The following is a 12746-nucleotide window of genomic DNA, read 5'->3' as shown; positions in this document are numbered from 1 at the left end:
CTACACCATAGCCACAGTAACATGGGATCGGAGCCGAATCTGTGACCTCCACTGGCGTGCATGGCAACGCCAGTTCCCCAACCCACCAAGTGAGGCCTGGGATCAAACACGCATCCTCATAGATCCTAGTCAGGTTTGTTAACCCCTGAGCCATGAAGGAAAGTCCTAAAAGCAAAAGATTTTTAAAGAAACATTTAATAAATTTAATGGTAGCCTCTAAGCAGAGGTAGTGGTCCAAATCTCCACCAGACCCTTAAAATAAATATACAATCTAAATAAGCAGAGTGCTCTAAACAATCTATCTAAAGATCTCTGGGAAGTTCCCTTGTGGCTCAGCAGGTTAAGGATCTGGTGTTGCTGCAGCTGTGATGCAAGCTGCAATGGAGGTGCAGGTTCAATCCTTAGCCCAGGAACTTCCACATGCCGCAGGCCCTGCCAAAAAAAATAATAATTAAAAAATAAAATAAGTGTTCCCATTGTGGCTCATAGTGTCCATGCTGTTTAATCCCTGGCCTCACTCAGTGGTTAAGGATCCAGCATTGCCACAAGCTGTAGTGTTGTTTGCAGATGTGGCTTAGATCTGGTGTTGTTGTGGCTATGGCACAGGCCTGCAGCTGTGGCTCTGATTCGACCCCTAGCCCAGGAATTTCCATACACCATGGGTACGGCAGTAAAAAGACAAAAGGAAAAAAAGAAAATAAAAATTAGAAAATAAAATAAAGGTGTTCCCGTCATGGCGCAGTTGTTAACGAACCCAACTAAGAACTATGAGGTTGTGGGTTCGATCCCTGGCCTTGCTCAGTGGGTTAAGGATCCGGCATTGCCATGAGCTGTGGTGTAGGTTGCAGAGGAGGCTCAGATCCTGCATGACCCCTAGCCTGGGAACCTCCAATATGCCTCGGATGCAGCCCTAGAAAAGATAAAAATGAACAAATAAGTAAATAAATAAGACCTCTTTTTTTTTTGTCTTTTTCTAGGACCGCACTCTCGGCATATGGAGGTTCCCAGTTTAGGGGTCTAATTGGATCTGTAGCTGCAGGCCTATGCTAGAGCCACAGCAATGCTGGATCCAAGCCACGTCTGTGACTTATAACACAGATAACAGCAAGGCCAGATCCTTAACCCACTGAGCAAGGCCAGGGATCCAACCCGCAAACTCATGGTTCCTAGTCGGATTCGTGAACCACTGAGCCATGACGATAACTTTTTTTCTAATTTTATTCATTTATTTATTTTTTTGGACAAGACCTCTTAAGGACTTATTGCTGTACCTCTGCCTCTCTCATAAAATCATTCATTCTTGGAGTTGCCACTGGTGCAGGGGATATAGCAACAAATATGGTCATCTATGGAGTTTCTGCAGTGGCACAGCGGAAACGAATCCGACTAGGAACCATGAGGTTGTGGGTTCCATCCCTGGCCTTGCTCAGTGGAGTTAAGGATCTGGCCTTGTGGTGAGCTGCCGTGTAGGTCATAGACATAGCTCTGATCTGGCATTGTTGTGGCTGTGGTGCAGCTGTAGCTCTGATTAGACCCCTAGCCTGGGAACCTCCATATGCCGCGGGTGTGGCTCAAAAAAAGGCAAAAAGACAAAAAACAAAAAAAGCATTAGCTATTATTATATTTATGGTATTGTTATCTAGGAGCTCCTAAAGAAGTAAGAAAGGGTGGGAGAGAAGGAAATGATCCTAACAAAATATTTAAGAGCTAAAATGAAAGTGAGCAAAGAACGCCAAGGCCCACAGCCGAGGCAGTCGGGTTAAATCTTGTGGTCAGTGGCTCATGGCCAAGACAGCCAGCTGTACCGTAGTCTTAGGCTCTGGAATTGGGCCCTGGTTTTCAGGAGGCAGAGCCCAGGCCTTGGATCATTCAGTTCCCTCTTTTCTTATAAAACTTGGGCCTGGCGGCCCGGGGCCGAAAAGAGGCCCGGAAGGCCTTCTCCACTCTCCACAGAGAGCCGATTCAGCTTTCGCCTAACGGGTTAGGAGATGACTGGCGGCCGCGCTCCGGGAACTACGCTTCCCAGCATGCAACGGGCCAATAGAGGCCTTCCGGTCTCGTCTGGCCTCCTCGCAGGTTTCGCTGGGAGTTTGCATTGACCTCTACACCCCTCTCATTCGAAGGGGCTCTTGTCCCCTGTAGGCCCCTCCCCTTTCTGAGGAAGGGGGGGTCACCTCGCAGAGTCCCGCGAGCTGTTCCCTTCTTCCCTTCTCATTGGCTCAGCCTGGCTGCCATTCCTAAGCGAGGAAGAGAAGTTGATTACTGATTGGCGGATTCCGTTTGGCGCCAACTTGGAAAGGGGGGCGGGGCGACAGCAGGCCCCTGTGAGCAGCTATTACCGCGAAAGGCCACCTCGGCAGCGACAGCTTGGGAGATAGGTGAAAGCCAGCTTGGTTCTCTGCGTCCTCGGACTGGGCAAGAGAGTGAGAAAAAAGCGAAGAGCTTGTGAGCCCGGGCCGTTGCCTCGCAGCTCTGGCCGCTCTCCCTCCCCGACCCCCGCCCCCGGTTCGTTTGGATTTAATCTTCAGGTTGCCGGCGCCCGCCCGCCCTCCCGCCGGCCTCGCGGAGTGAGGGGAAACACCCGTGCCAGAAGCTGGCGCCTGCCGAGTCCGAACACCCGCCCGTCCGCGCAGCTTGCCCGAGACAGTCGCGTCCCTGAAACTCGGGGTCGTGTTTGTGTTTGACCCGCGGGCGCTGACGGCGGGGCGCGCGGCCGAGGCCAGTGCCGGCAGGGCGGGGAGGGCGCGGCGGAGGAAGAGGGAGCGGGATCCCTGGGAGGCCGGGCGCCGCCATGGAACTGGGCCCCGAGCCCCCGCACCGCCGCCGCCTGCTCTTTGCCTGCAGCCCCCCTCCCGTGCCGCAACCTGTCGTGAAGGCGCTGTTCGGTACGCCAGCCGCCGGAGGCCTGTCGCCTGTCACCAACCTGACGGTCACCATGGATCAGCTGCAGGGACTGGGCAGGTGAGAAGGGGCCGGCGAGCGGTGCCGCAGGCCGCTGGCCTCCCAGATGGCTCTCGGGAGAATGGACCCGGAGAAGAGCGAGACTTGGTCCCTCGGGGGCGGCGGCGGGGCCCACCATGTGCACCCTCCCCCCACACCGAATGTTGAGCGGGAGAGTTTGTTCGGACCTCTCCAGGGCAGCCCTCAGCCCCGAGCCAGGCCCGGTAGCGGGTGGGGACTGCTATGGTTTCCCACCTTCGCCATCCCTTTCATATTTCCCTGTCCCCTTCTTCTGTTCCTATCCCAGGAACTTTTTTGAAATCTACCTCCACGGGGGAAAAGCAAGTCCTCCTCACTTCCACCCTATGCTGAACCATCTCTCAGGACCTTAGTTGCCTGTGAGCTTTGTTTCCTTCTCAACAAAGCGACATTTGCTGAGAAGGAAACGTCTCTTTGCCCCTGTTTCTTTCCTGGTGTTTGCAAAATTATCTCAGTCCCTCGCCCCATGCTCATTTCCTATGTGCACCCTATGTTTCCCTACGGCCAGATCTTTTTACTCGATTTTCCACACTCAGAAGCTCCCTGAATTTTCTTTATTGCAAAAAATGCATCCCATCGTTTTTCTGGTGAAGCTGCTTTCTCTTCAATCTTAAATATCCCATTTTCTAAATAAGCACGTATTCCATCCTCTGAAAAGCAGGAACTTGTCCTACTCATTCCTGCTTCTAGCTGGGTACCTAGAACACATGCTCTCCTTCCAGGAAGTACTCCAGTAATTGATCATAGTCATCCTATGCTACAATGTGACCCAGGCCATGCCAACCCACTTATTTCTCATTTCCTTTTATGCTTAAGTCCTGAGTGTCCTGGGTGGCCAAGTGTTCTGTGATGTGGCCTAGAAGTAATGATGGTTGGTGGCAGCATGGCTACTTGCTAACCTCATGGCCTGTCTCCTGTTTTAACCTTAATTATGTCCTAGAGCTATAGACAGTTATTTCTCTTGTTTTCAGTGAATATGAACAAACACTGGAGGTGAGGAACAGCAGTCTGCAGAGAATGGGCTCCTCCGAATCAACTGATTCAGGTATTGGTTTAAGACATTTGTCATGTGTCTGCTGGGTGTGGAGCAATACCTAGAATTTGCTGAAATGTGCTTTCACCTAGAAACTTAGTTTGGTGAGTAGTTGAGATAGTAAACGGAAGCATGACTTTGAGTGACAGATACCCTTAAGATACAAAGGAGGCCCTGTGGTAGTTTATGTCAAGTGGTCCCAAGGAAGTGTGTTCTTGGTCTTTTTTTTTTTTTTTTTGTCTTTTTGCCTTTTCTAGGGCCACTCCTGCGGCATATGGAGGTTCCCAGGCTAGGGGTCTAATCGGAGCTGTAGCTGCAGGCCTGTGCCATGGCCACAGCAACTCAGGATCTGAGCTGTGTCTGCGACTTACACCACAGTTCACAGCCATGCCGATTCTTAACCCACTGAGCAAGGCCAGGAATCAAACCCGCAACCTCATGGTTCCTAGTCGGGTTCGTTAACCACTGTGCCACAACGTGAACTCGTGTGCTTGGTCCTGAGGGTGAGTAGTAGAGTAAAATTTAAACCACTATGAGTGGCATTCAGAAATTTTACTGGTTAAATGCTGGGTCAAATTATTGGCAGTATAATGAAATTATTTCAGTGACCCTGGAGAAAATGTGCCAGAGCATTTTATTCTAACCCATAAGTTCATGCTTTATTTATTTGCATAGATGCTTTAGGTTAGGGAACTACAAGTGAAAAGTCTTAAGATGTAGGCTCCTTAAGAACCACAGATAACGATTCTTATTTATGTCATTGTGGCAAGGGAGAATGTCAGTCAGGAGTAGCAACAAGTTACTGTGTGGGTATCTAGGCATCATGGAGGAAAGGTTGTGGGCTAGGCAACCTTAAGGAGTCTGGACCATGCTGAGCAATGTTTCCTATTGTGCTACCTTGCACTTGACTTGACTTGGTGTTACTCTGTTGAAGGCAATACTTGCCTTGCTTGTCAGATGACAACTGTATTTCCCAAGCCCCTGATAAGATACTTGAAATCAAAACTATTCAGAAAATGGGTACTTAATTCTTTCCATGGTTGGAACTCACAGAAAGTTAGCTTGGGTCATCCCTATCTGAATAACCAAGCAGTCGTGAAGTTTGGCTTAAGAAGTTTTAAATTTTTTTGCCCATGCTTGCAGCATGTGGAAGTTCCCAGGCCACTGTCTGGTGTACAGCAGAGTGATTCAGTTATGTGCATATATATTCTTTTTCATATTCTCTTCCCTTATAGATTATTACAAGATATTGAATATAGCTTCCCATGCTATATAGTAGGACCTTGTTAATATCTATTGTATATGTGTAGTGTGTATATGCTAATCCCAACCTCCTAATTTATGCCTTTCTCCTCCCCCTTTCCCCTTTGGTAACCGTAAATTTGTTCCCTTTTTTTTTTGTCTTTTCGCCTTTTCTAGGGCCACTCCTGCAGCATATGGAGGTTCCCAGGCTAGGGGTCTAAGTGGAGCTGTAGCCGCTGGCCTAAACTACAGCCTTAGCAACTCAAGATCTGAGCCTCATCTGTGACCTATACCACAGCTCATGGAAACACCGGATCCTTAACCCCTGAGCAAGGCCAGGGATCGAACCCGCAACCTCATGGTTCCTAGTCAGATTCATTAACCACTGAACCATGACAGGAACTCCCATAAATTTTTTTCCTACATCTCTCTGTTTCTGTTTTGTAAATAAGTCATGGGGTTTGGTTTAATTCACTCTCCTCGAATCCTATTTTCTGTGATAATATTTGCAAGTAGGAAAGGATGAATTGATGTGCAAATTGGGGATTTAATACCCCTATGAATTGGGGATCCTAGAGCCTCAACGTCAATTCTGCCGAAAATCTAAGCCATGAGTCTTTATTGACTGCCTTAAAGAAACAGTACTAGTACTGTTATTTTTAACTTCCCACAGGCTTCTGTCTGGATTCTCCTGGGCCCTTGGACAGTAAAGAAAAGTATGTATTCACTGCTTTTAAATGTCTGTGCTTAGAAGAAACCTAATTTTTTTTTTTCCTGTCTGCCACATGCAGTGACTTGATGTGGGATTCAGTTCCCAGACCAGGGATAGAACCCAGGCTGCAGTGGTGAAAGTCCTAACCTAGGCTACTAGGAACTTCCAAAACTGAATATTTTTTAATGAAATTCCTCATGCTCTGGACTGGAACTCTGGATTTAGCTACCCCTAGTAAGACTCCTGTATCCTATAAATAGTCTTGTTATCTTTTGAAAATGAGTAGTTTGTATCATCAGTTTTCAGAACTTTCCTTCCTTTATTTTGGCTATAATTTTGGTGTTCTGATCCAGTCTCACCCTAACCTTTGTTCTGCCTTCTGATATCATAGTCTTAAGCATGTGTATTTTTTTTTTTTTTAAGAAAAGTCCAGTGGTAGGGATGCTTGTGAGAGCAGGACAGCTTCAGAAATCTGTTCTTCCATCTTGCCTAAAATGGGAATATGTTTGACTCTTCCCCTACCCCACCAAACTGTAGGTTACACACTGCATCTGCTAATGTGAATATTTCTTTACTTTATTCTCATTATTTACTTTTTGAACTCATTGCAGCCGTGAAAATCCCATGAGGAGAATAAATTCCCTACCTGTAAGTTCTCTTGTTTATTTTGAGCTGATACTTATTTTCTGCCCCTTAGCTACCAGTGTGACCTTGAAAGTAGACCTTAATTTAGACCCAAAGCCTGCTTTTCCTTACTTAGTCTCACTAGCATTCAAAACACTACCTAAAGCCACTTCAGTATTGGCTACTTCTTGGGCTTTTTCCTCCATTTCTAACTTTTCAGCTTTATCAAGCCAAGAAGGCTTATTTTTATGCAAATGGTGTTTGATACCTGAGTCCCTACTAAAAGGGCTGTAGACCTTGTGAAGTTAGGTGTAAAGCCATGTTAGTGAGACCCTCTATCCTGTGTTCTCACAAGGTGGAGCCCTAGCCACATTTACTGGTTACTTAGTACAGTGTGTGAGGAGCTAAGCCTCCCTAACCCACCACTAGCATTTTTTTTCTTTTAGAATTGAATTTCCATTGAGTTTTCATTTATGTACCCTAATTCCTTTTTCCACTTTGATAGCAGAAACTCTTGGGGTGTAGCCCAGCTCTGAAGAGGAGCCATTCTGATTCTCTTGACCATGATGTCTTTCAGCTGATTGACCAGGACGAAAACAAGGAAAACGTGAGTGTGGCATTAACGTACTACCCTAGGGCAGAGGTCAAACCCACTTGTGTCCAGTTATGGAGAAGTAGCTGGGCTGCTTCCTGGGAGACGAAACCATCACCGAAGTCACGATAGTCTTTGGAGTCCGAGAAACCAGATTGGAATCCTACTGATTGCTATCTGTGATCTTGACTATTTTTAGGCTTTATTTCTTTGTGAAATAGGAGTAGCAGTTAGTCCCTTGTAGTGCTGTTGTGGGAATTACTAAGATAATGCAGATAAAGCATCTCAAATGGTTCCTGGCAGGTAAGAGTTGAACACTTTGTCTGGAAGGGTCTGGCCAGGTCTTTTTTGTGCTGACCCTAGGATGAGTTGGAAGTTTAGGAAAAGGCCTTTTTTCAAATTTTATGATAAGTTTTTTAAAAATAAAATAAAATTTTATGGCTGCACAATGGATTATGGAAGTTTCTGAGCCATAGCTATAGCCTATGCCACAGCTGTGGCAATGGCAGATCTTTTAACCTGCCAGGTCAGGGATTGAACCCACACCTCCACAGTGACCCAAGTCACTGCAGTCAGATTCTTACCCACTGCACCATAGCAGGAACTCCAGGAAAAGGCTTCTTGAAAGAACAGAACCAATAAGTCCCAGGGAATCTCAGAGTAACTGAAATTGCAGCTTAGAGGGTGCATCCAAAAGTCCAAAAACAATGGAGTTCCCGTCGTGGCACAGTGGTTAACAAATCTGACTAGGAACAATGAGGTTACGGGTTTGATCCCTGGCCTCGTTCATTGGGTTAAGGATCCGGCGTTGCCGTGAGCTGTGGTGTAGGTTGCAGACAAGGCTCAGATTCCGAGTTGCTGTGGCTCTGGCATAGGCCTGTGACTACAGCTCCAATTAGACCCCCAGCCTGGGAACTTCCATATGCCGTGGGTGCAGCCCTAGAAAAGACCAAAAAAAAAAAAAGTCCAAAAACAAGACAAAGACAAATATCATATGATATCACTTATATGTGGAATCTAATAAAAATGATACAGAATAACTTATAAAACAAACTCAGATTTCAAAATCAAACTTATGGTAATCATAGAAGAAACTACTGGGAGGGAATATATTAGGAGGATGGGAATAACATATACATACTACTGCATATGAAATAGGTAATTAACAAGGACCTACTGTATAGCATGGGAAGATCTACTCAATAATCTGTTATAACCTATATGGGAAAAAAGAAAGGATGTATATATGTATAACTTACTCATTTTTGCTATACCCCTGAGGCTAATACCACATTGTAAGTCAACTATATATACTCCAATAAAATAAAAATTTTTAAAAAGCCCAGGAACACCCTGGTGGGGTGCCTTACATAGGGTAGACACCGAGACTTCAGTGAATCAGCTGTTTCCAGTCTTCTTTCTCACTGTATTTCTGTATCTGTTTTCTCTCCTTCCTCATCTGCTGCTAAAATGCCACATTTTATACTCCTTATAAACATCTGAACTTACTACTTCTGGAACCTACGGCCTCCATGAACTCTCCTAATGATTTCTTTAGCAATTTGTAAGATGTCTTGAGAGAGAATACAGAAATGAGTTTGTTCTGCCTTGAATGCTGGGAACACTGTCAGCCTCCTTGTAGGGCTTTTTATGGAACAGGTCAAAGCTATTGTACTGATGTCTGGTTCTCCCTGCAAGCTTGGCTTCTCCTGGACTTGCCCGATTGGAGCTTCATTCATTCTAGAGGGGAAACAGCGTAAGTTAGAGAGCTCTTGCTCTGGAGTTGTCCAGTCTGGCTATGAAGCCAAATCTTTGACACATCACTTAATCTGTAAGGCCTAGTTTTCTCATCTGTAAAATGAAAATAATTGAGTTGTGGTTGATAGGTAAATGAGCTAATGCACGAAAGTACTTAGCACTCTGTTGACATGTAAATACTCTGTGATATTAGCTATGCTTAGCAACAAGTTCTTTTCTTGGTCTTTTTGTCACTTTAGGGCTAGCACCAGTGGCATATGGAGGTTCCCAGGCTAGGGGAATTGGAGCTGAAGCTGCCAATCTACACCAGAGCCACAGCAATGCGGGATCCTAGCCGTGTCTGTGACCTATACCACAGTTCATGGCAGTGCTGCATCCTTAACCCACTGAACAAGGCCACGAATCGAACACGCATCCTCATGGATGCTAGTTGGGTTTGCTAACCACTGAGCCTTGGCGGGAACTCCCTAATTTATTTTTAATTGAAATACAGTTGTTGCTTTAGTTTTTGTTTTGTTCTTGTTTTTAATTTTGATTTAGGTGATTTGTTTAGTTTTGTCTTTTGTCTTTTTGGGGCTGCACCTGTGACATACGGAGGTTCCCAGGCTAGGGGTCTAATTGGAGCTGTTGCTGCTGGCCTACGCCAGAGCCACAGCAACGCCAGATCCTTAACCCACTGAGTGAAGCCAGGGATCAAACCTGCTACCTTATGGTTCCTAGTCAGATTCCTTTCCACTGCGCCACAAGAAGAATTCCAATTTTGATTTAGTTTTTGACTACTGGTAATTTGTGTACCTAGCAAGATGTCTTAAGGAAGAAAACAGAAATGAGTTTCTCCTGACTTGAGTTCTGAGAACACTGTCAGCCTCCATGTAGGGGCTGACTACAAATATTCATGTGTTTTTAGGAAGTAAAGTGTAAGAGAGAAAAAGTATTGTATTACAAGTTAGCTTTTGAAGTTCCCCTGTGGTGCAGCAGGTTAAGGATCCAGCATTTGTCACTGCAATGGTTTGGGTGGCTGCTATGGTGTAGGTTTAATCCTGGATCCAGGAACTTCCACATGCTGCAGGCATGGCACCTCCCAAAATTTGTTTTTTTAAATAAATAAATTAGGAGGGCAGAGCTTCCTTGCCTGCCTGCTTGCATCTCTCACAAGCATCCTATGTTAATAAATCTATTTCTTGCCTATCAAAATAAATAAATAAATTAGAAATTAGCTTTTGATCATCCTTGAAATTCTTAGTTACACAGATCCAGCATTAGAATTAGGTCAGAAGAGGCAGTTATGAAGGTGATTGGTACCCACTCCCTTGTCTGTCTCCCCCTCAAGCTATAGCTGAGATCCCAGAGTTGGTTTTCATAGACAGTGGATGAAGTCTTGACTCTGCTGTCTTGCAGGAAGCTTTTGAGTTTAAGAAGCCAATAAGACCTGCATCTCGTGGCTGCCTGCACACTCATGGACTGGAAGAGGGTAAAGATCTCTTCACACAGAGGCAGAACTCTGCCCCAGCTCGGATGGTATGTGCCATGGCTTTCTTAGGGAGAGGATTAAAGCACTCTCTGGAGTTAAATCTGGAGTTGAGGACACTGTGGCAGCTCTTGCTGTCTTTACCTTGACTTTGTTTTTTGAAATTCGACTCATATTTTTAGTCAAGAGCAGATGGACAAAAGCAGAGTGAGAGGTGGTATGTTTGAAATATTGGACTTGAGCAGGGAATATTTGACCTTGTCAATTTTGGAAAAATAATCTGCATGTCATGACATGCAATGTCATGTATGGTGGCATTTTGTATGTCTTTTACAGTGTATCCTGAGTGCTGAGAAGTACTTCCCAGAGTGATTTTGTTTGGAGAGAGCATGAGTTCTTCCCAAACTTGGTTTATTAAGAAGTATTGGAGTTCCCATTGTGACTCAGAGGTTAATGAATCCAACTAGGAACCATGAGGTTGTGGGTTTGATCCCTGGCCTTGCTCAGTGGGTTAAGGATCTGTCCTTGCTGTGAGCTATGGTGTAGGTTGCAGACGCAGCTTGGATCTCACGTGGCTGTGGCCCTGGTGTAGGCTGGTGGCTACAGCTCCGATTAGACCCCTAGCCTGGAAACCTCCATATGCCGCGGTAGCAGCCCTAGAAATGGCAAAAAGATTAAAAAAAAAAACTATTACAGGATACAGTAAACCCATTGCCTATAAGGCTACTTGAAAGTATGTGGAGCCACATGCCCCAGGGTAATTTCTTTGCCAGAGAATGTCACTACCTCCAGAGTTTCCTCCTGGTCATCTGGTAGATAGTTATGCACTAGAGAGGGCCAACTTGAGCAAAATGACTGCATTCGGTTTCCAAGTTTTCCTGGGAACTGGTATCTGAAAAATGCAGCTTTCTGAATTTCCCTAGAGCACAGCAGGTTAAGGATGCATTGTTGTCACTGCAGTGGCTCAGGTCTCTGCCGTGGTGTGGGTTTGATCCCTGGTCCAGGAACCTCCACATGCCATGAGGGAGGTTTAATGCCCAGCCCTAAACAGTATGTTCAAGTATCTGGTGTTGCTGCAGCTGTGGCGTTAAGTTGCAACTGCGGCTCAGATCTCATCTCTGGCCAGGGAACTCCATATGCTGAGGGTTGGCCAAAAATTTTAAAGAGAGAATGAAACACCTTTGCAGTCTGGCTTATGGTCTGAGGTTTGGCTTCAGCCAGTATCTCTGTTTGAGATGTACTGTATGAACCAGTATATGTTCTGTCTAGCATTCGCACAAAGCACTTTAATGTTTTCTTGTCTTTAATCTTCATGAGCTTATGTAGTAGCTGGAATTACTCCACTTTACAAATTAGGAAAGTGTGTCCAGGGAGATTGAGTGACTTGCCAAAGGGTATGAATATAGAGAAGACCAGAACTAAACAATCTGATTCAGAAATACATGTATTCTCAAGTACAAGTACATGAGAGCTGTGTATCTAAAACCAAATGCCTCTAGTGTGCACTTGAAGATCACAGCCCCCAGGGTTTCCTGTGATCACTTGGCCATCCATAATTTAGGTGCCGAGGGTACAAACTGAAAGAAAGCCAGTGCTAATCTCAGTGGTTTGGCTTTTGATCATGTCAGAGGGTATTTCTTTTGTATCCTTGCTTTTAGTCTCTAGGTACCATCTGTCTTTCCTCTTGATGGCTTCTTGGTGTAGGAATCATGGTAGGTCCTATCCAGAGATTTGTCTGTCATTTTCTTTCTTTCTTTCTTTCTTTTTTTTTCATCTTTTATCTTTTTAGGGCCACACTGGCAGCATATGGAGGTTCCCAGGCTAGGGGTCTAATCAGAGCTGTAGCCACCAGCCTACTCCACAGCCACAGCAACTCAGGAGCCAAGCCAGGTCTGCAACCTACACCACAGCTCATGGCAACACCGGATCCTTAACCCACTGAGCGAGGCCAGGGATCGAATCTGCAACCTCATGGTTCCTAGTTGGATTCATTAATCCCTGAGCCACAACGGGAACTCCTGTCATTTTCTATGGCACATCAGCACCTGGGGATTCCCAGAACCTGGGTTACAAAAATTGGTATCATACTATAATGTGAGCCTTTAGTGGGTGCTACCCTATGAAACAAATTACCTGCTCCTAGGCTCTGCTGGCTGAACAACTGCCAATATGCCCATGACTTGCTCAGGTGCACTAGTGGAGGATCAGAGACAGCCCAGAACTTGTTTTATACAGTGAGGCGCAGCTAGTAGGGCCAGAGTAGGCCAGCTGCACAGAGGACCGTAGGTGAGGTATCTTCCTAGAAAGCCAGAGGGCCACTTGAGGATTAATGCATTCA

The 12746-nt window shown here is 45.7% G+C and overlaps 1 protein-coding gene across 4 annotated transcripts in view; it reads left to right on the top strand.

Annotated features, from left to right (window-relative positions):
• The first annotated feature begins 2338 nt into the window (after positions 1–2338).
• Positions 2339–12746, top strand: part of CDC25A (cell division cycle 25A) — a 30213-nt gene continuing 19805 nt past the window's right edge. The window contains exons 1-6 of one of the 4 annotated variants that reach the window (XM_047773246.1): positions 2339–2961; positions 3951–4024; positions 5928–5970; positions 6578–6614; positions 7099–7197; positions 10339–10458. In XM_047773246.1, coding sequence (XP_047629202.1) covers positions 2792–2961; positions 3951–4024; positions 5928–5970; positions 6578–6614; positions 7099–7197; positions 10339–10458 — 543 coding nt within the window. In that variant the 5' untranslated portion in view covers positions 2339–2791. Of the gene's footprint in view, positions 2962–3950; positions 4025–5927; positions 5971–6577; positions 6615–7095; positions 7198–10338; positions 10459–12746 lie in introns of all 4 variants that reach the window. The other 3 variants (XM_047773239.1, XM_047773260.1, XM_047773255.1) reach the window with 3 other exon arrangements.

Source organism: Phacochoerus africanus, chromosome 1 (assembly GCF_016906955.1).
Source record: "Phacochoerus africanus isolate WHEZ1 chromosome 1, ROS_Pafr_v1, whole genome shotgun sequence".
Lineage (NCBI taxonomy): Eukaryota > Metazoa > Chordata > Mammalia > Artiodactyla > Suidae > Phacochoerus > Phacochoerus africanus.
The sequence above is the reverse complement of the archived record's forward strand: the minus strand, read 5'-3'. Positions and strand labels throughout refer to the sequence as shown.